At 41.2% G+C, this 22793-nt stretch overlaps 1 protein-coding gene and 1 long non-coding RNA gene across 3 annotated transcripts; both read left to right on the plus strand.

The window, feature by feature from the left end:
- The first annotated feature begins 2661 nt into the window (after positions 1 to 2661).
- LOC147795604 (uncharacterized) lies at positions 2662 to 5121 on the plus strand. The gene is made up of 2 exons (XR_015423728.1): positions 2662 to 2841; positions 4723 to 5121. It is a non-coding gene; the product is annotated as an uncharacterized LOC147795604 (long non-coding RNA).
- A 458-nt stretch (positions 5122 to 5579) lies between these two features.
- LOC147795605 (adipocyte plasma membrane-associated protein-like) lies at positions 5580 to 16378 on the plus strand. 2 transcript variants are annotated; one of them, XM_087131576.1, is made up of 10 exons: positions 5580 to 5850; positions 7839 to 8040; positions 8156 to 8257; positions 8962 to 9077; positions 9953 to 10048; positions 10182 to 10292; positions 11404 to 11581; positions 12781 to 12915; positions 13865 to 14063; positions 14448 to 16378. In XM_087131576.1, the coding sequence occupies exons 2-10, from the start codon at positions 7898 to 7900 to the stop codon at positions 14697 to 14699; spliced, it is 1332 nt and encodes a 443-aa protein (XP_086987702.1). In that variant the 5' UTR covers positions 5580 to 5850; positions 7839 to 7897; the 3' UTR covers positions 14700 to 16378. The 2 variants fall into 2 exon arrangements, with proteins under 2 accessions (XP_086987702.1, XP_086987703.1); XM_087131577.1 differs by having other exon boundaries at positions 7844 to 8040.
- Positions 16379 to 22793: the final 6415 nt, after the last annotated feature.

Here is a 22793-nt window from a genome sequence, read left to right on the forward strand (position 1 = left end):
TTAACTTTAAACCCAATTGTTGTCGTCTAATTTATTAAATGTATAATTCTATTTTATCATGTTACTCAATTCAATGGCCAGATATAGAATGACAGCATTGAAATAAATGTGTCATCCTCCTCCTCCTCCTCCTCCTCCTCCTCCTCCTCCTCCTCCTCCTCCTCCTCCTCCTCCTCCTCCTCCTCCTCCTCCTCCTCATCATCATCATCATCATCATCATCATCATCATCATCATCATCATCATCATCATCAGCATCATCAGCATCATCATCATCATCATCATCATCATCATCATCATCATCATCATCATCATCATCATCATCATCATCATCATCATCAATAGTGCGCCTCCAAGAGTTTGCAACCCGTTTGCCAATCACAATCCGGTTCCACAAAGGTGGACGCGCCAGGATTTTTGCAGACTCCCATTGGACGATCGCTGAAGTTGCGCGTTAACTTCCGGTTCCATGGTCCCGAATGCCATTAACGGCGATCAATGCATCTGGATCTGGATGAACTCTCTGAAAAGCTCTAAATGAGCATCACTCAGAACGGAACTAGGGGGTTGTTCATTCTAGCTATAGATGGTTTTGCAGTGCTATTTTGAAGCTAGATAACTTCTCAATAGAATTCGTGTGTTTTGCCATCTTAGGAAAGAATGAATGAAGATGGGATTGTTACACAGACTGTGGGATGACAAGTTGATTTGCCTTGCAGCTCTTAGTGTTCATTCGTGTGCGAGCTGACGGAGGTTCTTGCAAGTCAAGGAAATCTCTTATGACCAGGTCAACACTGTGATGAATGGTTTTGTGCAGCATGACTAAGCTACTGTACCGTCTTCTCTGCCGTAGGAGGGGAAGTTTGAGCTTTTTAGTATTGCTGTAACAGAGCTGGTCCTCCTATAATCTTGAATGATAGTACGCACCGCCCTGCGCTAGCGCTGGACAGCCTCAATTTTGTCAATGTGTTTCTTAGTATGCGGAGCCCATATACAGAGCTACAATACTCAAAGTGGGGTCGATAACTCTATGTGCAGTGCATGTGCAGTGGGCGTGGTTTAAACTGATCTGACGTTACACTTACGAACCAGATACGTGAATTCTGTCGACCCTTTCCAAACGCGAATTGGGTCGACAGATTTCGCTTATTGTGATTGGCCAACGCGTTACAAACTCTAAGTTGGAGGCGTGCTATAGAGCCTGAAAGTCAAAGGTCACGCAGCGAGCTTCCGGAACCCTCGCGCGGTCCTCCTATGGGGATTTTATGTTTGGCCGTCCTATCACGTGCAATAGTTTTTGGAAGAATAATTCCTAAGTGAAACCACCCAATGAAATACTTATGTTGGAGCTTTACCTTTGTGTTCCTCACAGTAATATCTAGGAAAAGTTACATTGAGATATGTAAAAAATGAATGTTCGTAACGACCTGTCACTTCCGGCGATATTACGATATGTCTCCATGTCCATGCACGTTTGTTTTCACTGCCTGTGCTTACGTGAAAACGAGATTGTACAACGTTGCAAAGATTTACCTACTTGCAGTCGATGGGTTCCAGATTCCGTTGAGTTGACATCATGCAGTTGTTGTTGGCAAAAGTTAGATAAAAGATTATAATCCTTCGTAATTGAAGTAGAATATTGTTTTAGGTTTACTACTTATAAATTATAAGACTGTTTAAAATATTTTGATCAGTTTTTATTTCGGTTTTTACCGACGGACTACCATAAAATTTCATACCGTAAATATTTAAGTTCGACAGCTAGCTTACCTACCCGGCTGGGAATTACCGAACATCAAAGGTACCATCCGATCATGCCGAATATAGACGCGACGCTTTCGGAATATTTCGGCTAATTCCGGAAAACTGGAGGAATTCCTCCAGTCTTGGTTTGCACGCTAAAGCCAAGCCAATGCACAACATTAGCTGGAGCACTTGCCCAGATGTCGCAGCCAAGTAGTGCGTGCCCCTTAACAGGGCGGTCATGCGGCCGGATATAGTGCTACATGAAGGGCGAATTGTGGACTTAATTCACAGATGCAGGACGATATACAGGAGGGAGTATCATTTTGCCGTGTACGGTACACACAATCCAGAGATCGAGATGCCATTTTTACCGATAAGTTTACCACAGCATTAATGTACTTGTACCAATGTTTGATGTTTTTCGACCGTGCAGGGTGTCACCAACTTCCTGCTGGGGCCGAAACTTGAAAGTTTCCAGAGGTTTCCAATTTCAAAGAGAATTATTTCACTGTAGAAATTTCAACATTGTAGAGTTTCATATCACCTCAGGGGGCCCGAGCCACCGTTTCGTTTTATTTCATTACAGTTTATTAGGCATACTAGATCAAACAGCGAGTCATAAGACTGACAATGTCTGATTTCTATGTAACAGTTAGGAAAATTTAAAAGCACTAAAAGTTCAAGAATAAAATTAGATCGGAAAACAGCTAAAATCATGACTAAATATAAGACATTACGATGGAACTAGAGAGGTAAACTGGCATCACACAAACCAAGTATTAACACTGTAGAACGAGAACAACACAGAAAACAACTGAGCTGAGCTTCAGTGCACCCTCACCAGCGAAAGAAAAACAGATGGTACTAATATTTCCAACCGGGTTCTAGCACGCACTCGGCGTGCACACGAAGACCACACATTCTAGGCCAAAATCGTTGTGCGTACTCAGCGTACTTCGCGTCAAACGCGCATAAACTTGTGTATCTGCGCGGTGCGTGAATACCAACGTGCTGTCAGTTTCATTTCAAAACACGCCCTCTTTTGCTCCAACTCGGAACGGATTATTGCGTCTTTATCCCTTGAAGTCAAGCTCAAAGTGAGTTCAAATGTGTCATTAAAGAACAGGACCTGTCTCAGGACGCCCAGAGCACCTGCTGATGAAAATGTATCCTACAGCGCATGCGCACCAGACCGATCCTTGCAGTTTTGCTTCGCATGTCTGCTTGTTTGATCGGTTCTTTGTATTTTGGGGAGGGGTTGGATACCAAGTAATCTAACATCGGTGCCACGGTCTAGTTTAAATTGAAAATAGGCCTATTCTGTGTAAATGACCCTTCGTTCTGGTCATAAATGGCCTTTGTAGGACAGGTATGGGCTATTATTTACGTGCATGCCTATTTTAATAGAGATAAATTTGTGGGTTTGAATGCTTCGCAGCGAGATGTGCCCGTGGTTATTACAGTTTGTGAGAGGTTGGAGAAATCTTGCAATGCATCACAAACATGCAGTTTGCCATTTTGCACCCCGTTTGACTCTACGTGTAGACCATTATCAAAGGTCCATCGATTAAAAAAATAAAACAAGGGGAATGTCTTCTCGGATATCCCTAATCGTAGCAACATTCGGAAGCCTTAGAAAAACTTTTTAGAGCCATGCAGGCATAAATGTTGAGTATTCTCATTGTTTTTCAAAGAAGTAACAATTCAGAAAGAAATCGAAATACATAGGCTGTTTGTTTTATATGGAGTTCCATATCTGCCGTCGCCCGTCGTCCGTCGTGCGTCGCCCGTCGCGCGTCGCCCGTCGTCCGTCGTGCGTCGTCCGTCGCGCGTCGCCCGTCGTCCGTCGCACGTCGTGCGTCGCCCGTGTTTTTTTTGGTCACGATTGCACAGTGGTATTTTTAACTTTGACCCTTGATCGTTTCACATGTACATATCCTTGTTCTATCGATCCACCATGCCTGACTCTCATTTTAGCAATAGAACTAGAAGATGTACATGTAGGCCTATTCGTTTTTGCAGTTGCGCCAAACTCCAATTGAAAGAAGAAATAATATCCTGACATCGGCTAAGTAACGTGTATATGATGAAATAACACCATTTTGGTTACATAAATAAATCAACAAAGTAGACTTTTGTTACGGTAGATTGTTTTTCTCGATAAATTAATTACTCTAGACGTAACTTTACTCGTTAACAGCCAGACTTTAGGTCTATAGCCTATGTGATATTTCTGTCTGTCCCTGCACAATATCCCACAGAACGGAATGTAAATAATAGATTATTTACAATGTTTGATTCCCAATAGTTTTCATAAGAGACGAACTGATTCAACATTATTTTGAGGGCGGGTATACCTATGATGAAATCTGCTGTATACTCCAAATTAGACATGACTTTATTTGCAGGTTGGCTCACAGAAGTCTTTTAAACAGTAACGTTACTTGTTAGCCCCATAAGTAATGCTGATGTGCTGGACAACCTGTTCTCATTGGCCTATCCACCATGGCATACACACCCACAAAAACCAACACGTCATATTTTCTGAAACTTAAACCAAGTGGTAATTGCCCCTTAACAATACATTTAATAAACAGTTTGTTATCCACAGCACGTCTTAGTATTTCTGGATTTCAAGGTGAAATTGAGAGGACAAGATATCTGTATCGGTTGGCAGATTTCTTCCTGGAATTTGATGAAAACAAGTCGGCACATTTTTACAGTATGCAAATTAGAATAACACTGTGGATAAGTTGGCCGGAACATTTTTGCCGAAAATGTTTTCCCCCAAAAAACACTTGGTTGAATTCTCAGAGGCGATATTTTCTTGTCAAGGGGCAGGGGTAGTCTAGCATTATTGGAATTAATTATGTGACTAGTATATGCTTTGCAGGTGGGATTTGTACTTGCCTTACTCGGGAAAGATCTTTAGAAGTGAATGGAATCATCACATTGTCATTTGTTAACGGCTTTTGCAGGTCCTATGCAACACATTTGATGGGCGACGGACGACGCACGACGGGCGACGCACGACGCACGACGGGCAACGGAAAATGGCATGTTTGGAACTGGTAAATGGCAGAATTGGGACACAACAAAAAGCAAAATGCCACCGACGACGGGCGACGGGCGACGGCAGATATGGAATTCCATAGTTTTAGGAAAGTGTCGATCAAGCTGATGGCAATTCCTGAAACTTAAATTCTCAAACATGTATGTGAAGATTTTACTGTTGTATAGGTTCAGATAATTCGTAAATCAAGAGGACTGATGTAGGCTAATTCCTCATACAACTTCAAACTATTCAGGTTTGAATTCAAAGTTCCACTAAACTGCCCCTTGCATGTATTAAATTGCAAACACTGTCTGCAATTCCACCCCAGCTCTAAGATATTTTTGTTGGTTTTATTTCTTTCATTTTTTCTGAGGGCAAGAGACAACAGCAAAAACATCAAGACTTAGTGGGTGCGTTCGAGCAAGCTACTCGTCTCGTGTTAACAACGCAAGTACTCTCTCTAAGCGCACGAACGGGAGGAGCACATGGACATACACTGTACATGTGTACTCCCCGTCATGCTGACTTGGGAGTGATGCGCGCACATCCCTACTCTATTAACAGGACTAACCGCGCGAACGCAGCCATTAGGTCTAACCTCTTAGTCCGCTCTAAGCCACCATATATTTTTTAGATCGGTGTCCTAACTACAAATGCGGTAATCCCATATTTTTCGTGGCAAAGAAACAGGAAGTGTAGCAGGGTATCTGTCTTACAAATACCCTCCCTCCCGGATACATACGTCGAGGGCAGGCCTCGGTCGTATGCAAGTGCAGTGAAATAACACTGGGCTAAAACTTTAAAAGGAAGTTTTGGCAATTTTCGATAGTGTCGGTAACAAAGCCATTTCAGGAAGTTCACTTGTGCAGGTGAGGCAGATAGTGAAAAAGTGCTGATCATTGCGGAAAACGTACAGCATTATTGTGCAAAATCCTTTCAAACCGCAGTCCTGTAAGTGCGAAGTACTACCAGTCATCAGGTACATGTCGTAGCCAAGTCGCGATACTCCCTCTAGATCCGCTGAATTGGAACTTTCGGAAGTTTGGGCAAAGTAAGTATTATTACGTGGCCAGAATATCATTTTATACCAGGCCTACACTTTAACATTTATCATAGCTTCGATGATGATCAATGTCTGGTTTTGATGAGTTGAAAAATGAAGCGTACAAGTTGCAGTGTATGCCTAGGTAGGCTGACAGTGATACACGTAGGCCTACTACTAGCTCTACTGAGTGGAGCATTACCTGGTTACTATTCCTCTTTGTAAGATTTTGGACGGGATTGTCATACTTACGCTCCACGCCTGTACATAGAGTAAGGTGAAAACGGTTCTCATAAATTCCAAAGACTCACCAAAAATACCTTTCTTGGCTTCTGTAAAACTAAATGCCAACGTCAAACGGTTGGGGCTTCAATGATATTTCCAACTTCAAAATTTTTGGAATTTTTTTGGAATTTTTGAGAACCGTTTTCCCCTTACTCTATGTACAGGCGTGGAGCGTTAGTATGACGATCCCGTCCAAAATCATACAAAGAGGAATACTAACGCTCCACTCAGTAGAGCTAGGCTGATACATAGTCCAAGTAACTTGGAGTGAAGTTGTCCCCTACAAATTGCCTTTTTTAACATTTGGACCTGACCATGTCCAAATGTTAAAAAAATACAATTTGTAGGGTCCAAGTTACTCAGACTATGGTATATGTAGGCCTACATTATGTACCCCCAGAACTGTGGGGTCTGATGTCCGCTCCGCTCCCGTTTGTGGGAACGGAGGGGACATCAGACCCCACAGTTCTGGGGGTATACATCATGAAGCCCTATGTCACTGTTGAGGCCTTGGGTTGGCTCTCTCTGGCTAGCTGTCTGACCAGTACATGTACTATGGTCATGGAGCCATTAAAAAGCATTTTTAATAGTTCCATACACTGGCCATCCTGTCAGAAATAGGTGCCCCAAACCTTTAGTTAGTGCCATAATTCTAAAGGGTAATAATTGACATAATTGCTATCATGGCCATAGCCAAGTGAGACATGTTGAATTTTTCCACTTCTTCTAGAAATAAAAAGTAGAGTGACTAACAAGTCTTACTATATGTACCCAGAAACCCTTTTTGGCTTTTTTGGTTAACTTATGGATATGTCCGAGTAATTGCTCCAATTATAGCTGTAAGAAGCTTAATTTGCAAGAATTTCATATGGGACCATTAATCACAGAACTGTGAGCTCGTAATGTACCAGTATCTGAACTGAGAGGAACCCCAGTTTAACTTTGCAAAGCTTTGGAGTCATTTTAGAGGAGCAATAGGGGTTTAATTTCGAAGAGTGCTTGGTAGAAAGTAGTCTGAACTTGATGTTTATTACACTTGCAATTTGAGATTGTCCAAAAAGAAACTCTTGATTACCAGCCCTGAAACCAGTCTCAGGCATGGGGGGGGGCACAGCTAGGGGGATACATCATAAGAACAAGAGTTAATTTTGATGTTTATTGTTTGTGCTAATAGGCGGCCAGCTGCTCACCAGGGAGGGCCTGGCCCCCTGAGGCTCTGAGCCCCCTTTGTGATGGGCGTGTTAACTGCTTGTTTTGAACTTTATTACTTGCCCTAGCATAGAAGTACATGTGTTACTGTAGCTTGGCTCAGATGCTTGGTGGACAGCTAGTATCCAGGCCACAGTAGTTGATGGCTACATGTGTCAGACGTTATGGGCATGCATGGGTTGGTGATAGTTGGGCCCCACATAGCTTAACTTTATCTTTGCATTCCTCACTCCACCGTATTTCCAAGATTTAGCATTTTTGAGTCAAGTAGTTCATGAGTCTAAAATGTGAAATGTTAACTTTAATGGGAGACTTTGAGACACTGGTGGCAGCAGACATACCGGTCCTGTTTCACAGTTTTGGGCAAGCTAAGAACAATGCCGCATGCTCAGAACAATGAGCACATGCTCAGAACTGGTAAGAAGAACTGGTTTGTTTTTCACCACCAAGCGTCTCAAAGTCTCCCTTTGTTCATACATAGAAAAATCAATGTTTGATTCCAGTATAGAAGGAACCCATCAGCAACACCAGTTCAGTTACTGTGAAGTGATCATTTGAGAAGATGTCTGCTACATCGTCAAGCAGTGGCCTCAAGAAAAGGAAGGGCCAGTCTCTAGCACCTTCCCCCGGCGTGGAGGAAATTGACACCAAGAAGAATCAAGTGCCTGTGCCAAGAGTTTGGAAACTAAGGCCCCCAACATTATGGTAAATGTGCTGTTAAAAGTTTCAGTGAAGTAGCATTCTTGTAGTTGCATTCCTAAAGTGTACCTTTTTATCCCATTTTATCCAATCTTACAATTTGTTTGTATTAATTTCACAGGCAGCGCACTAAATTTGTTCTGAAAGTACTAATGGGAGTAGCTGTTGTTGCTGGTGCAGTTACCTATTATTTGGAGTCACCAATCAACCCTGAAGGTTTCAGGTAGGTAATCCAACTGATCCATTCCATTTTTTGTTACTGTACAAACCTTGAAAGCATTTTCTTATATTGTGACCAAAACAGGAAAAATTAAGTAAAAGGAAAGGGAAAAGCTTAGAAAAAGAAATGAGGTGACAATCACCATACTGCGTGAAACTATATCGTGGAATTAAACCCCTTCTACTGTTACTGCCTTGTCAGTTTGCTGCCAATAGAACTTTGATCCCCTTAGAAAGAGCTTTGCCCCCTCTTCCTGGTAACGGGTGTGCCCCATAGCCCTTACCCCACCTGCTGCAAAAAGGTGTACACTGTAGCTGATAATTTACAAATCTGTGGGACCTTATCGCATTTGGAAGTTAACATTGGTATAAACTGCCAAATGGTCACCACTTGGAACTCTGAGGCTGTTTGGCCTAAGGGATGGTTGGATCTTATTAGTACCAGAAGGATTCTCACTTCGACACTGTGGGTTGCAGGCTTTTGAGCCAGTGCACGATAGAGATACAGGGCTAATTGTATTCTTGGCATTGACATTTATACAGTACGCAAATTCGATTCGTCCTCTCCTCGAGCCTTTTCTTGTGTGCTTATTGTGTGAGAAATTTTGGTGTATCACAAACTGAAGCTCAGAACAGTGTTAATTAGCCGCTATCTACCGTAGATAGCATGCACATCTCTCAGTGATGCTTGGATGTTGTGTCTTTCAGCCTTCCAACTCCTCCAGCCCTAGAAGGCGCTCTTGCCCCGAACACAAGGTTGTTGGATGGGGTCAAACTCCTGGAAGGGAAGATACGAGGGCCGGAATGCCTAGCTGAAGATAATGGTTAGTGATGGCTGGCGGTGAGAAAGTTAAGCGTTCTACTAAAACTCAAGAGAACAACTTGTAGTGCAAGAAATATACCTAGGAGACATTATGGAGGTCTTTGGAGATGTAAATAGGGGTGAATTGGTCTGATCTTCCTGCGAATGTGTGCTTGGGTTCTCACTGGGATCAGAGGACTCATGCCCCATGCCATCATAAATCCTCAAAAACTTAAACTGTGGCAGCAAAAAATACAAAACATCACAGATAGTCAAAAAAATTTATGTAACCTATGACCAGATAATACGATAGAAAGCCTAGTGTGATACTAGCGCCCCTTTGGATGCACTGAAATGTTTTTCTACGTCATTGGCAGTTATGTAAGCCCAGGGTTTACAAAGACGTGGGACTCAAATTTTGTAACTGTGCCCTTAGCTGTAAAAATGGAAAACATTGCTGTTAATAAGGGAAACTTGGAAATCAGTTTTGTTTTGCTCTCCATCTTGCTGGCCTGTCTGTCTCATTTAAAGACATTTTACTACAATGGAAATTGGCCATATTCACTTCAGTATAAAGATGTGAAAAAATGTTTTATGTCATTGAACCACATCCTAGATTGGCTTGTTGCAACTTCTCTGAAGCAGGTGACGACCCAAGCTTTACTTTGAAATGATTCTTCAGTTCTTGACTAACTGTTATTTTCCTGTGGTGATAGTATTTCTGTCTCAACACAAGCTTGTAGACACCTGCAGCTGAATTGCCTCAAAGAGATAGATGCATTTTTTTGCCTGAGATGTTTTGAGCTATGAGAGAAAGCAAAGTTTTTCCACTTGTCAGTGTGGTGCCCAACAAATGAATATTAATTTAAAAATACTGTTGCTTTGTGTTCATTGCAGGTAAAATATTTACAGGAACGTATGACGGTGGAATCTTTAGAATAACCAACGAATCAAAAATGCGCAGTATGGGAAGACTGGGTTCCAGACCATGTGGTAAGTTTGAATCATCTCATCCGGCCCTGCTGAAATTCTTCAACCAAGTTACTGATAGATATATGTGCTTGAGTTGTAAAAAAGTGTCTAGATTAATAAACTTCATCCCCCTTCCCCCTTCACTCCTCCATAGGCACTCCCGTCAACGAACCCAACTGTGGACGCCCATTGGGATTGAGAATCTATGGTGGTGAGATTCTTGTGATGGATAGCTACATGGGACTGTTCCGAGTGAAGCCAAATGGTATGCCAAAAAGACCTTATTCACAGGAAGCCATTTTTGATTGGGTTCCCATCTTATTGAATGTAATCTGTTAATGGGGGTGACGCCAGACTATTTTTGGTTCCATGCCTCACTTTCATATTCCTTCAATGTGGTTTAAAACATTTAGATACAATTAATCACAAATATTAAAATTCCCCATCAGCATAAATGACGGTGTATTGTAATGAAGTTTCAGTCCAGTGCTGTCACTTTTATTCCCAGGAACCAAAACAAAATGTTAACCTTGCTTTTAATTCAATATGGCTGACTTGTGAATAAGACCAACTGAGTTTTTAGTGAAAAGAATAAATTTAGTAGGAAACCGTTATATTTCTTAAGAGTATACTTATTACTTATGCTATTATTTTGTAATTCAAGAAATGAATTAATTTTGACAAATGTGAAAACTAATCAAATTTTTGTAGCCTTGGCAAAGAGAAGTAAGCCCGTCTTATGGATGATCCATAAGATAGGCTTGTTTGAAAAATGGATACTTCAACATTAATTCCAGATTTATTGGAACTAAATATTTGTCATCAGTAAAAGAAATTTTTTGAGTGAAGGTAATTTTGAAAAGTGAAGCGAATCTGAACAACTAAAGCAAATCATATTCTGGGTGAAAGATAACAGGAGTACTACTAATGAGTTTTAATGAGGAAGAAATTGACTGGAATGGTATTTGAACCAGTGACCTCCAGAACATCAGACCTGTAGTTTCAAGGATGAGATTTGTCAAGGTTTTCCTGATTTCCTGATTTTTCATCAGGATTACCAGATTTAGGATTTTCCAAACAATCTCTTTCAATATTTGGAAAATGCTCAGTTTACCCACATGAATGACTGTCTGGTGGCAAGTCTTATCTGACAGACACCTCCATTGATGCGAGAGTAGTGCAGGAACCACCAATATAAGGATTGGTTGCTCAGTTGCTAGAGTGCTGGCACAGTGTCTTGGAGGTCACAGGTTGAAATTTTGCTCTACTCTATTCCTTTGTTCATCTTTATTATGACTTTGAAAGCACCATGTCAGTTTCCCTGCATGGCTTGGGCGATGAGATAATTATTATTTTTGTTTAACAATTGTCCTCAGGGTTCATTGAAAGGCTGGTAAGCAGTACTCGGAGCTACGACCGCTTCCCCATCAAGTACGGCAACGACCTGGAGAAGTTCCGGGGCAAGAACAGGGACTTCTTCTTCATCGATTCCAGCAAGACATGGAACCACCGTCAGCGGGATAATGCCCTGTGGGAGGCCAATGGCTGTGGAAGGTGATCTTTCTCAAAACTTGTTTTAGTCAGTCACCCCGCAAGTTGTAACATTTCAGTGGAATTAGATTTCAGTTAGAGTTAGTGGAGGGGAAATGTGAGGGGAGGTGTAGTATCTCATGTGGCCATCTGTCCACCTGTCATGGGAATGGGCTCAGATAGCACCAAAAGGCAACGGTTTAAAAACAGACAGGCAGTTTCTAACGTTGCATTAGGAAGGACAGGCAGATATTGTAATTTCTAGATGAAACCCTGGGTCAGTGTCCAATTTTGGGTTGCAGTTGAGTCAGTCAAGAGTCCAGTCCTTTCATGGATATGGGGGATGAACATTGATAAAGAATGCTTCTTGTTACAGTTCAATGGAATAGCTTGTGACTTAGCTCAAGAATAGACTACTTGTGATGGACTTGCAGGGAGTTACGATGGTCTCAAGTACTATCCCAGCCCTTGTTTGTGTATCATAAGTCTTACCAGTTAGCCCTAACATTCCTGAATCCTCCAAGTTTAATATGATTTTGCACCCATCCTAGGGGGTTAGGGTTAAGATCATTTGCCATAGCCCCTCCAGACCTTTGAAATTCTTTCAGGAGATTTGGGGGGGATTTAGGAGGACTGAGGGAGGTGCAGCCTACCCATTTTCACTTCCCGTCAGCCTCGATACCTCTAAACTGTCAGAGTACAAGTTTGACTTTTATGCACAATGGAGGGTTTTGGAGGTCCCAGGATGTTCATAGCACACATATACTTGGGACGTTGGGGTTGACCCTGTCACATAATACTCCAAACTTACCTTAATCTTACTCTTGGGGTTTAGATTTTCCGTCGATGTGTCCTGTTTGCAGGTGACGATAAAAACTACAAGTAAAAGTGGCCAAGTATTCTCTATGCCATACCTGAGACTCACCATAAATTCCGATGTTAAAAATCTCTCCGACTCGCCTTTTTACCAAATCCCCTCAGTAATTTGGATATTTCCAGTGACTGATCTCCGCGTTTTTGCTCGTTTATTGTTTCACACTTGTAGGAAAGGGCTTTGATCTGGTTAAAATTGCTGTATAAATACGTGTCTATTATTATAATGTTCTCAACAAAACTGTGTTGAAGGCGAGGTCCTTCTTGAAACAGTTCATCCCGTTAGGCAGATAGAAACTGATAGTTTGTGTTTCTCTTTGACATTTGTGTTTCAAAATCTCCCGTTGCAGGTTAATGTGGTTTAACCCCATCAACAACATGAGCAACATTGCCGTGCCCAAGCTGTACTACCCAACAGGCATACAGTTCTCTCCTGATGAAGACTTCATGCTAATCTCAGAGGCGACTCGTTTCCGCATCCTCAAGTGAATAGTTTTTCTTCCTTGTATCAGTCCTTCTACAAACTGCATATTTGGGTCTCAAGTTGTTAACCACTTGGCGCCGGGGGCATTTATGTATGTTGATGATGCTTGGACGGAATATTTTCTTTTTTTTTCTGTTTTCAAAATACTTTAAAAATTCATACCTTCATTTACTGGACACTTACACCCACATGAAGGACTGTCTGGGTCTACTCTGACAGACAACATCTATTGGCGCTGGAGTATTTCAGCCAGGCCTACTGCCTTGTAAACAGAGCCCAGATTGTGCGGTATTTTCTTTTGTTCACGAGCCTGGCACAGTGCGCTGCTGACTTCTTTTCAATAGGGGCCAGAGTAGCGTACAGCGGTACTGCGTGGCTCATCACTGTGGTGGTGGAGCGCTTTTGTCCCCGGTGGCAATCCCCGGCGCTAAATCCCCCAAACCGTGGTATACTGTTTCAAAACAAGTCTGGATTATCTCCACTATTGAGAGTGAAAAAATGTTGGTAATGCCCAGCAGCCTGGTGTTTTGTTACGAGTATAGTCTTTTGTCACAAGGCCCAGTTTCCTTTGTCTGATTTCGGAGACCCCGGTCACGCGTATAAAGAATACGTGTCCAGTACCGGCAGTCCCAAGTGGTTAACTCAACAATTTGTTGTTATATCTTTTTTTGTGTCATTTTTTCTTTTCCTCTGTTTAAAATTTCCAAGCTGTGTTCCCCTTGTATTTTTCTTTGTCGTGTAAGAGGAAAATATTCACCTTCTCTGCTGGATAAGATGCTTCTAAACTGTCCCAGCCCACCAACATTTTGTCAGCATTTTAACTGTCTGAAGGATGTACTCGGGACCACAGCGTATGTTGCAATGTCAAAGGAAAAAAAGGCCTGCATCAAAAGGAGACGTTTGTATACATTTCTTGATATTCATGACAGGATCGGATTATATTCTTGCAGGTACCATTTCCAGGGCCCATTATCTGGTGGCTACCAGGTCTTTGCTAGCAATCTGCCAGGTATGCCGATGAAGGTCCGCCCCAGTGTGACTGGGGGCTATTGGGTGGCTCTGGCCCATGTGGGCGGTCGCATCGGGACGTCCATCCCAATTTTCGATTTCCTGTATGCAAGGCCCTGGCTTCGAACGATCATCACCAAGGTGTGTGCTTGATCACTTTGACTAACTACTGGCGTCTACCTTTGCTGTGGCTTTCTTTTTGTTTAGTTTACTGTTTTGTTTCATTTGAAAAATAATTCATTGTTGTTCTGCTGCTTGAAGATTGTTTATGCTTGAATCTTAGTTTTCTTTTTATTGACAAGTAAGTTTTATGTCAACACTTATTTATCTTGTGACCAGAAAGTTTGGTATAAAATAAATGTAAATGAATGTGTCACTTGAACAAAAATTGTCTCTTTCCTAACAAGGATTATTATTATATATAACTAATTATTGTTATGGAAATAACAATATAAAATTTAATTTAAAAAAAGCTAAACAGAGCAAACGTGACCAGAAATGTCAACCTCTCTCCTGTCTCTGCAGTACATTAACCCTGAAACTCTCACAAAGTGGCTGTCCAAGTACGGCATGATCTTGGAGTTGGACCAGCAGGGTAAGATCTTGCAGAGCCTGCACGACCCCACTGGCCAGATGGTCTCGTCTGCCACCAGCGTCCTGGACATGGGGGATGCGCTGTACATAGGCTCGGCCGAGAAGGATTACATCGTGAAGATTCGGATGGAGGGTAGACAACTGCCGGAGGCACAGAAGACTATGCAATCAAAGACTGCATAGTGGAAACCATTCTGAATTTGAATCCTTACAAAGGAGGTAATTCAGACTTGTAAGCCTTATCTTGATCTCCCTTCTTCTGTCAAATGCAATGCATTGTACTTTGGGCATGATTAGCATTAGAATTGTACTCTTGTCACGAAAGACTTCAAGATTGTAGAAATGGACATAAAAGAAGTGTCAACTGGTGTGTGTGGCGAGAAACCGTTGAGTTCAAATTAAGTGAGTATACTACAAGCCTGAAAATTCAAAAGTGTTTCATAGGTCAGTGGGTTAACATGTCAAAATATCATAGTGTTATTGGCATTTCACAGTGGTGGCAAAAGTGTGCTAGAGGGATGGGCTTGATTTGAGCTGCTGAGTTTTCAGTACCAGACTACCTGCCTTGCAGACTCATAGCTGTTTGTGCAGCAGCACTTATGGCCAAAGATATCTGTTGGTGTTTTCAACAAAACTTTCTATGCCGAAGTGAAGCTACTGATGTGCATCTTTCTTCAACCAGTAGATAAATCCAATGACAAGAATTTAAGCCCTTACTGTGGGGTCACCCTGTTTGCCCGGAGGTAGTGCACATGTGCTACATTCCTCTCTGACCAGTAGGATGTCGTAACTTGCCAAACTCTGCGCACAAGCCACAGTTAAAGCCCATGTGTGAGTGTGATAGCCCGGCTGGAATGGCATCTGCTCGGATGTGTCTATAGGAGCTTGTGACTTGCCAAATGGGTGTGCGCGTCAAGTTTGAGAACGTGTGTGGTGCCACCACAGTAAGATGTCTCAGTGTATAGGCACATTTACACACATCATTCCAGGTCTTACCTTAAAATCTGACATTCCTGATTTATAATTTACGTTGTGATCAGAGAGTTTATAAAATATGTTAAGATCAGAATGCTTCAATTTAGACAGGAAGATGTGTACGTCCTTTTCATTGTTGGTTGGTACAGGTGTGTCTGAATGTTTTGTTTAAAGCAACAAGATTAGACTTTATTGTAAACTACTACGTGGATTTTTAACCTCTATTGGAAATGTGTACTGAAGTAAGGTGCAGTTTTTTCACATTGGATACTAAATATTTTGTGTACTGGAACTGACTTTTTAATTGAAGTATTTGTCATGTGAACTACATAATGTACATGCAATATTGTTGATATTACAATATTTTCTTTCTCTAGATGTGTAAACGTTCATATTCTGTTCCTTGTGGAAGAAAACCAGTAAATGCCATGATTGTTAAAAACAGGCAATGTCAGTACTCTTGTGCAAGGTATTTTCCGAATCTACTCCGAAGATGTTTTATATATTTTGACCAGAAAGTTGGAATATTTTTGTATGAAATTTGCCCATTGTTTGGAAGTAGGTACAGTACTACTGCTAAAGTGCTAACAGATATTTGCATTGAAACCTAAAGTATTTTTGATATGAAGTTTCTACTAGAAAGGATTATATATTTTCTGCATTGATGAATATCAGTAGTTACTAGGTTGCAAAATGGTAATTAGAAATGTCTCTTTGGTTGGGGGTGGGGGTAGATCCAGTCTGTGCAAATGTTCTCATGCAGAGTACATTGTACTAAGAGTATGAAATGTTTTTCTTCTATTCCAGAAATTTGAGTGTTTTTGCCCGAGTAGTTTTGGTTTCACATTTGAACTGTGGAAGTGTAATAAATTGTCAAAATTTGAAAATTACTATGCAGGATTAGAATTATTTCTGTTCTCTGTTGAACAAATAAGACTACATGTAGCTCATGTCATGTCACTGTATTTCCCTTTGATGTGCAGTTCTTTAGTCAGCTGTTACAGACCTTGGAAAAGGTGTCTCCCTGCTTGAAGTTATATTTTGGCTCAGCCAATCAGAATGTTCTGGAAATAAATGTATAACAAAGGCTGTCGCCGTTGGTCTCTCTTCACAAAATTTCTTATGGAAGAAGAGGTCATTTTTGCTTCCTTTCTACTACCAATTAAATGAATTCCACAGATTGGCACCGTGGTTAGAATGTACATATAATGTCCACTGCAGACCAGAACTGAAGATATGAACCAAGTCTGGAGGCAGAATGAGAAAACCTACAAAATGTGGCAGAGACTGAAAACTGTATCCAAACGATACACTAGGTTTGGATTTAAACCGAAGTCACAAAGGTAGACAATTAATCCCACTTGACCCTCCTTAAAAAGTTTTTCCCATTGATGTGTATTTTTTTTTTATCTATGATGAGCCTTCAGCAGTTGTTGTTTTTCCTTCAGAAATATTTTGAAGTAATTTTGGCATTTTGCCTCTAAGCGTTTGACAGAAAGAGGAAATTGTGTTAAAATTCTTCCAATAACACAGTCAACTTGGGGGTTTTAAGTTGTCTTTGGTGGCATTTTCTAAAATAAACACAACACACAGAAAATTGAGGAAAGGATACCTTTACAAGTGTGGTCTTTCAGGGTTTTGTTTCCTTCAAAACAGGCAAAATATAACTTTGCTCTAACTAAACCATTTTTATGTTACAATTTACATTTTACTAAACCCAAATTCACAAGAAACTTTAATGAAATAATTTTCTACAGCATTTTTTAACTAGCATTGCTTTTACTGAAATCAAGATGTCAATCACTGATAGGCTAACTGAATGACAAAATAAACTTGGCAGCCAAATTACCTGTTTAATAAAGCACCCATTTAGAGTATTGCTACAACTGGGCACTACTGGATACCCGTATGACTGGGTACTGCGTAATGGGAACCACTTGGTAATTCTGAGTGCCTATGGGTGCCACATGGTACCACTAGGTACACATGTACGCATTAGTTGGCTGCAATGAACACCACTTTGTGCAATCCCGCGCCCACTGGACACCTGTCACAATTCACTAGGTGTCACTGTCTCTTAGTGTCACAGGGTAGGATACACCAAGTGGGTACCGCTTTTTAAAGTAGCTGGTAAAGCTACTTGTACATGGGCATCAATGCCTGAACTGCAACACTGCAGCAGTTCTTTGAGAGCACCAACCTCTGAAAAACTGTGGAGCAATACCCACGTAAAATGGGGAGCATTATATATTGAGATGGTATAAAAACTCTGCTGGTATCACTGCATATATGTGACCCACTCTGTGAAAATACATCTTAAGTCACCAGAGCCACTTTTAAGTTTTCATCAGTACTGCAAAAAGCAAATTGAGTTTTTTTGTTTTGATGTATCACTCAGTTTGGCATCCAGTGAAAGTGGACACTCCATGGTGACAAATCCTGTGGGTTCCTTTTGATTTCACTGTGCAAAATTATTCTAAAGACTTTTTACTCCAAAGTGGCTCTGGTGACTTAAGACTCATTTTCACAGAGTGGGTCATATGTGAGTGATGCCACCTTGGTAATTAACAGAGGGGTGTAAATGTACATTGATTTGCATCATTCAGACATTGATTATGAAAACCCTGTGAGCCCTCCTATACACATAAATACTGGGTATTTCGTATACATGTACACTTCAAACAAACCTGAATCTGTGATCTTAATTCATACATGCACATATATTGATATACATGCACCAGGACCAATAATACTTTTCACATATTGCATAATGCTTTGCAGTGTACTGTGGACTCAAACGTAGCTCATGTACGTCAAATTTGCTCGAAGACAAATTGGTAAATTCCACTCATGATCATACAATAATGCAGAGCATCTGTGTTCCAAATATTTAACCAAGCCTCATCTGTACATATGCAGATGCATTATACTTTTCCACTCTCCATTCCCATTGGTGTGATAATTTATAATCAATAGTGCCAAAACATTCCACAAGTCTTTCTCTTTTGATATCATCACAAGTTTGCAGAAACTGCGACGTGATGATAACTGACAGTGGTGAACAGTCTGCCAAACGTACATGCACTATTCAATTTATCATCTTCTCCCAACCTTATGTTTGCCACAATACCAGGACAACCCGGCACATGGGCCGTTTTCCAATACTCAACTTCGGCTCCGTCTCGGGCTTCACCTGTTTTTTAACTAGCTGACTTTGAAGCTGTAAGCGCAGTAATTAGTTTAATAGTGCCACAGAACATCAAATAAGATGCAAGCGAGCCAGAAATTACAGTAATCCAATTTAATGTAAACGCTTCAGGCCCACAATCGGGGACTGGTTTTGGGAACGAAGCCTGAGACAAAGCCCAAGTCGATTATTGGAATAGGGCCATGGAAGCTGGCTATCTGTACACGTCAAGTAATTTCACTGACTAAATTACACGGACCTGCCTTTGTTCCGAGGGTCAAGAAACTAGACAAGGTGTTTTACAAAAAACAGCTGGTTGGCAGAATAATACAGCAAGGAACCAGTTGTCACAGTTCTGAATCCAGTTCAGCTTTCAGAATGCTGAATGGACACGCTGGGCAAGTCACTCTTGCATTTTTACGTATTTGTTACTAATGCAATGCATGCATGTACACCACTGTTAAGCAGTGAAATCTGGTTAACCCTAACCCATCGGGTGTATGTAAAATCATATTGAAATCAAAGGATTTGGCACTGCTAAGGTTAAAAAAGTCCATGACCATGATATAAAATGCAAGAAAGCCCTACCAGCACCTTTTCAAGGTGTAAAAAGGATCCACATGTGTTGAAAGCAGGAAAAGGAAGCAAGCAAAACAGATGTTACATAATTGATCCTTTTCCAGGACACACTAGAACTTTTTGGCCTGCAAAATACAGTGATGTGTGCAGTTCATGAGTCTGGGACTGAGAAAAATATTTGTACAAACTGTTCAGTTCCAAGGTATTTTTACTTTAAATGCACATAGGCAAATCTGAAAAAATTACAGGGAAAATTAAGTCGTCATGGATTTTTAATATGTTGAGGACACAGTTTGTGTGCACATTTGAGGTTTTAACGTCATTATACTTGGATTTCACATCTTGCATTATCATAAAATCACATTTACAGTATATGAATTGCAACACCTATTTCCCTCAGTAAATGCCACCTAATTTTTTTTTTTCATCTACTGAACCAAAACAAAATGATATATGTACCACTGGCATAAGGTATGTATCACATGCCACAATCAAAATGGTGGCATAATGCTCAATGGAGTACATAACATTGTATGAAATTCTTTACATCATTCAAAACAACGTCCACTCATATGATTTTTGTACATCTTTTGTTGTATCATTAAAAAACAGTATTGCCAGTGCGCTGTCTGACTCGCCGACTCGCACTGACGTGAACATGTACTTAAGACCTGTCACAATTCATAGAATTGCTTGGCTTCAATATTTGCTGACTGACCAAGAAACAAACCACAAAAGGAACCAAATAACCAAGTTAATCATCAATGTCAAACACAAATTTACATACATGTATTTTGTCCCAAATTGGCCCTCAATTATTAGTTAATTTATTTTTTATTACTTTTCTTTGGAAGGGGAATTTGGTGGCCAAGAGGTATAGCGATTTCCAAGCTGTGTAGGCAAATGGAAAGGAAACTGTTCCTAATCAATCCTTTTTATACATGTATAATGATGACTTTTGCTTTCTGTAAATCTGTGAAATACATGACAGGTCTTTGTACATCGCAGAACCCACCTAAATATACATACAGGGCATTCTTACTGACCCACGAGAACCTGACGCCAATCCACCATCATCACAGGCAAAGACCATGCGCTGTATTTACATGTACATGTACATATACATGTAGGTAGCGAGTAAGCCTTCAGAAAGCTTGCTTTGAATGTGCAGACAACACCAAGTGCTGTATCAGCAAGATGTGATTTTTTGCATCTGTGAGATACTGATGTTATATTGAAAGATTTTCTTTCACATGTAGGATGTTTCTTGAGGGCAGCCTAAAGAATTCCCAAGCTTACCTGGGTGGGCCTTGAACCACATCTCACATGTACAGTAGGAATATGTTTTGTGCAATACCAGTGCTAACTCAAACCATAACCGGCTACCAACCCCAGCAAGCAACATGTGGGTGATCAAGCTGTAAGGCGTCTGCACTGCTAAACAGGAGGTCGTGGGTTGGAGTCCCACCCAAGTGAGCTTGTGAATTGTTTTTAACAACCCTCGGACAAAACCAAGTGAAGACAGTTCATAAATATATACTGCTGAGGGGCAAAACCTCCAATATAAAAGATAGCGACCATCATGTCATTTGAAAAAGAACTCGGGGTTGGTGGCCGATCTTGAGTGACCATGCGGTCACATGGTACTTTGCCATCTTTTGATTGGGTCCTATACATGTACATGTAGATGTTGAGCCCAATGTCACCAGCACGTGTGAGCTGGCATTGGACTTTGTCCAGCCAAGGTGTTATATTTCACTGGAGGAGTTTCATGCTTTGATTTCTTTGCTCCAGCGACAACACCTGATGTACATGGACGTGTACACTGCTACAACCTCCAAGGGGAACTACAGGTGCATTAATATAAACTGTATTCTTCTAAGTGCAAAAGCCTATGAACCAAGAGTTACATGTCCATCGGTGTTCCGCTCTTTTTCCTTTTTAAGCTTGGAGTGCAATTACATGTCTCTGCGTATTGTTGATATGACTCAGACTCCCGTAGCAACCCAGACAGTTGATGACTGAGGTTTGGCATGCATTAGACTTTGGACAGGATTTTATCTTTAATCTACCCATGTTTTCTACAGACAAATTCCTTGATCAAACCTCTGGCTTCCGTGATCAAACCTCTGGCTTTAATACTGGCTACATAGAGGTCGGAATGCTCTAGCAGCATACCAACAACAATGATGTCTTCAATAAGTCTGAAAGGTGAGTCACGCCATGTCACGTTTTTGGACGTTGTGAATGCTGACTCATGATATGGACACAAAACCAGTTGACTCAGACTCGTCCTCAAGAGATGTCACCACCACCACATGGTGTGCACACCACAAATATGTGCCAAATTGCATGCATGATATGTGCGCATAACGTAATAGCCTGAGAATTCCGTGGGATGGCCTTTTCACTTAAGTTAGTCTACTCAGATTTTCAGCAACAAAACATGAGAGACAAAAACGCTTCTCAACTGTGAGACCTTTAATCCTCATTGTTGGGCCTCATTGATTCGTTGTCTTTTGGAAGGTTTCCACCCTGAAGAATGTGGGGGCTGGTCTTCACCTTTTCCTGCATGCAAGGGGGTTTTCAAATACTTGGCACACTCTATCTCAGGCTTTATCTCTGGGATATTTTAATCGTTTGGCTGATCTGGTCAATAACATGTAGTGAGATATGCCGCTAGCAATGTATGACTTATTCATGAGATAAACATCTTCAAAGTCATGAGGTTAAAAATCAGGCAAAGCCAGAGCTGAAGCTAAAGCCAAATACTGGAAAACCCTTTAAAGTTTTGAAAGTAAAATGAGGTCCGTAACTTAACATATACATGTACCAGTGCTAAAGATGTGGTGCCTCACTCCACTAGGCTGCTCAATGATGCACACAGGGGACTAGACCAAGATGGCATTCTGAAAAGTGAGCTCATGTACAGCGCTATGAATCAAACACACTGTGTCCAGTCAGAGAGGACCTCTCAACAATTAAAACATTCCCACTCCACATTAGGAAACTTCTTCCGGAAACAATGCGCCCCCGCCATGGATCCATTTCATGGAGCACAGAAATTGCTAAGCACAGATAATACTTGTTCACCAAAAAGAGTTATGCGAACTGTGTGATGCACGCTGCACACAATTGGTTCTGCAGCCGATTTCATGAAACTTGATGCAATGGAGTAACTTCACTGACGCCACATTTTCATATATTCTGTGAGTTGCGCAATAAATAATGACACATTTCATAAAGTTACGCATTGCTCAAGTCTACGACTTGCACAACAAATCACGGCACAACTTACACAATTATTTAACCCCTTTGTGCCGGTAATTCTTTTGACCGTGACTGCTGGGCTGTGGTATGCCCTGAATGGAGGGCTTTGTCCAGCAGCAGGCCCCATTGAACCAGCAGCTGCATGGTGAATAGACTGTATGTGTCGTATGCACTAATCCTCACACAAAGCCGCGGCTGTCAACGGTTCCCGTTGCGAAGGGGTTGAGGTACCCTAAGTTACAACAAAAAATCAGAGATGAATGATT

The sequence above is a fragment of the Acanthaster planci genome, unplaced genomic scaffold, assembly GCF_054643075.1.
Source record: "Acanthaster planci isolate LZ-2023a unplaced genomic scaffold, COTS_SCS Contig2, whole genome shotgun sequence".
NCBI classification, from domain to species: Eukaryota; Metazoa; Echinodermata; class Asteroidea; order Valvatida; family Acanthasteridae; genus Acanthaster; species Acanthaster planci.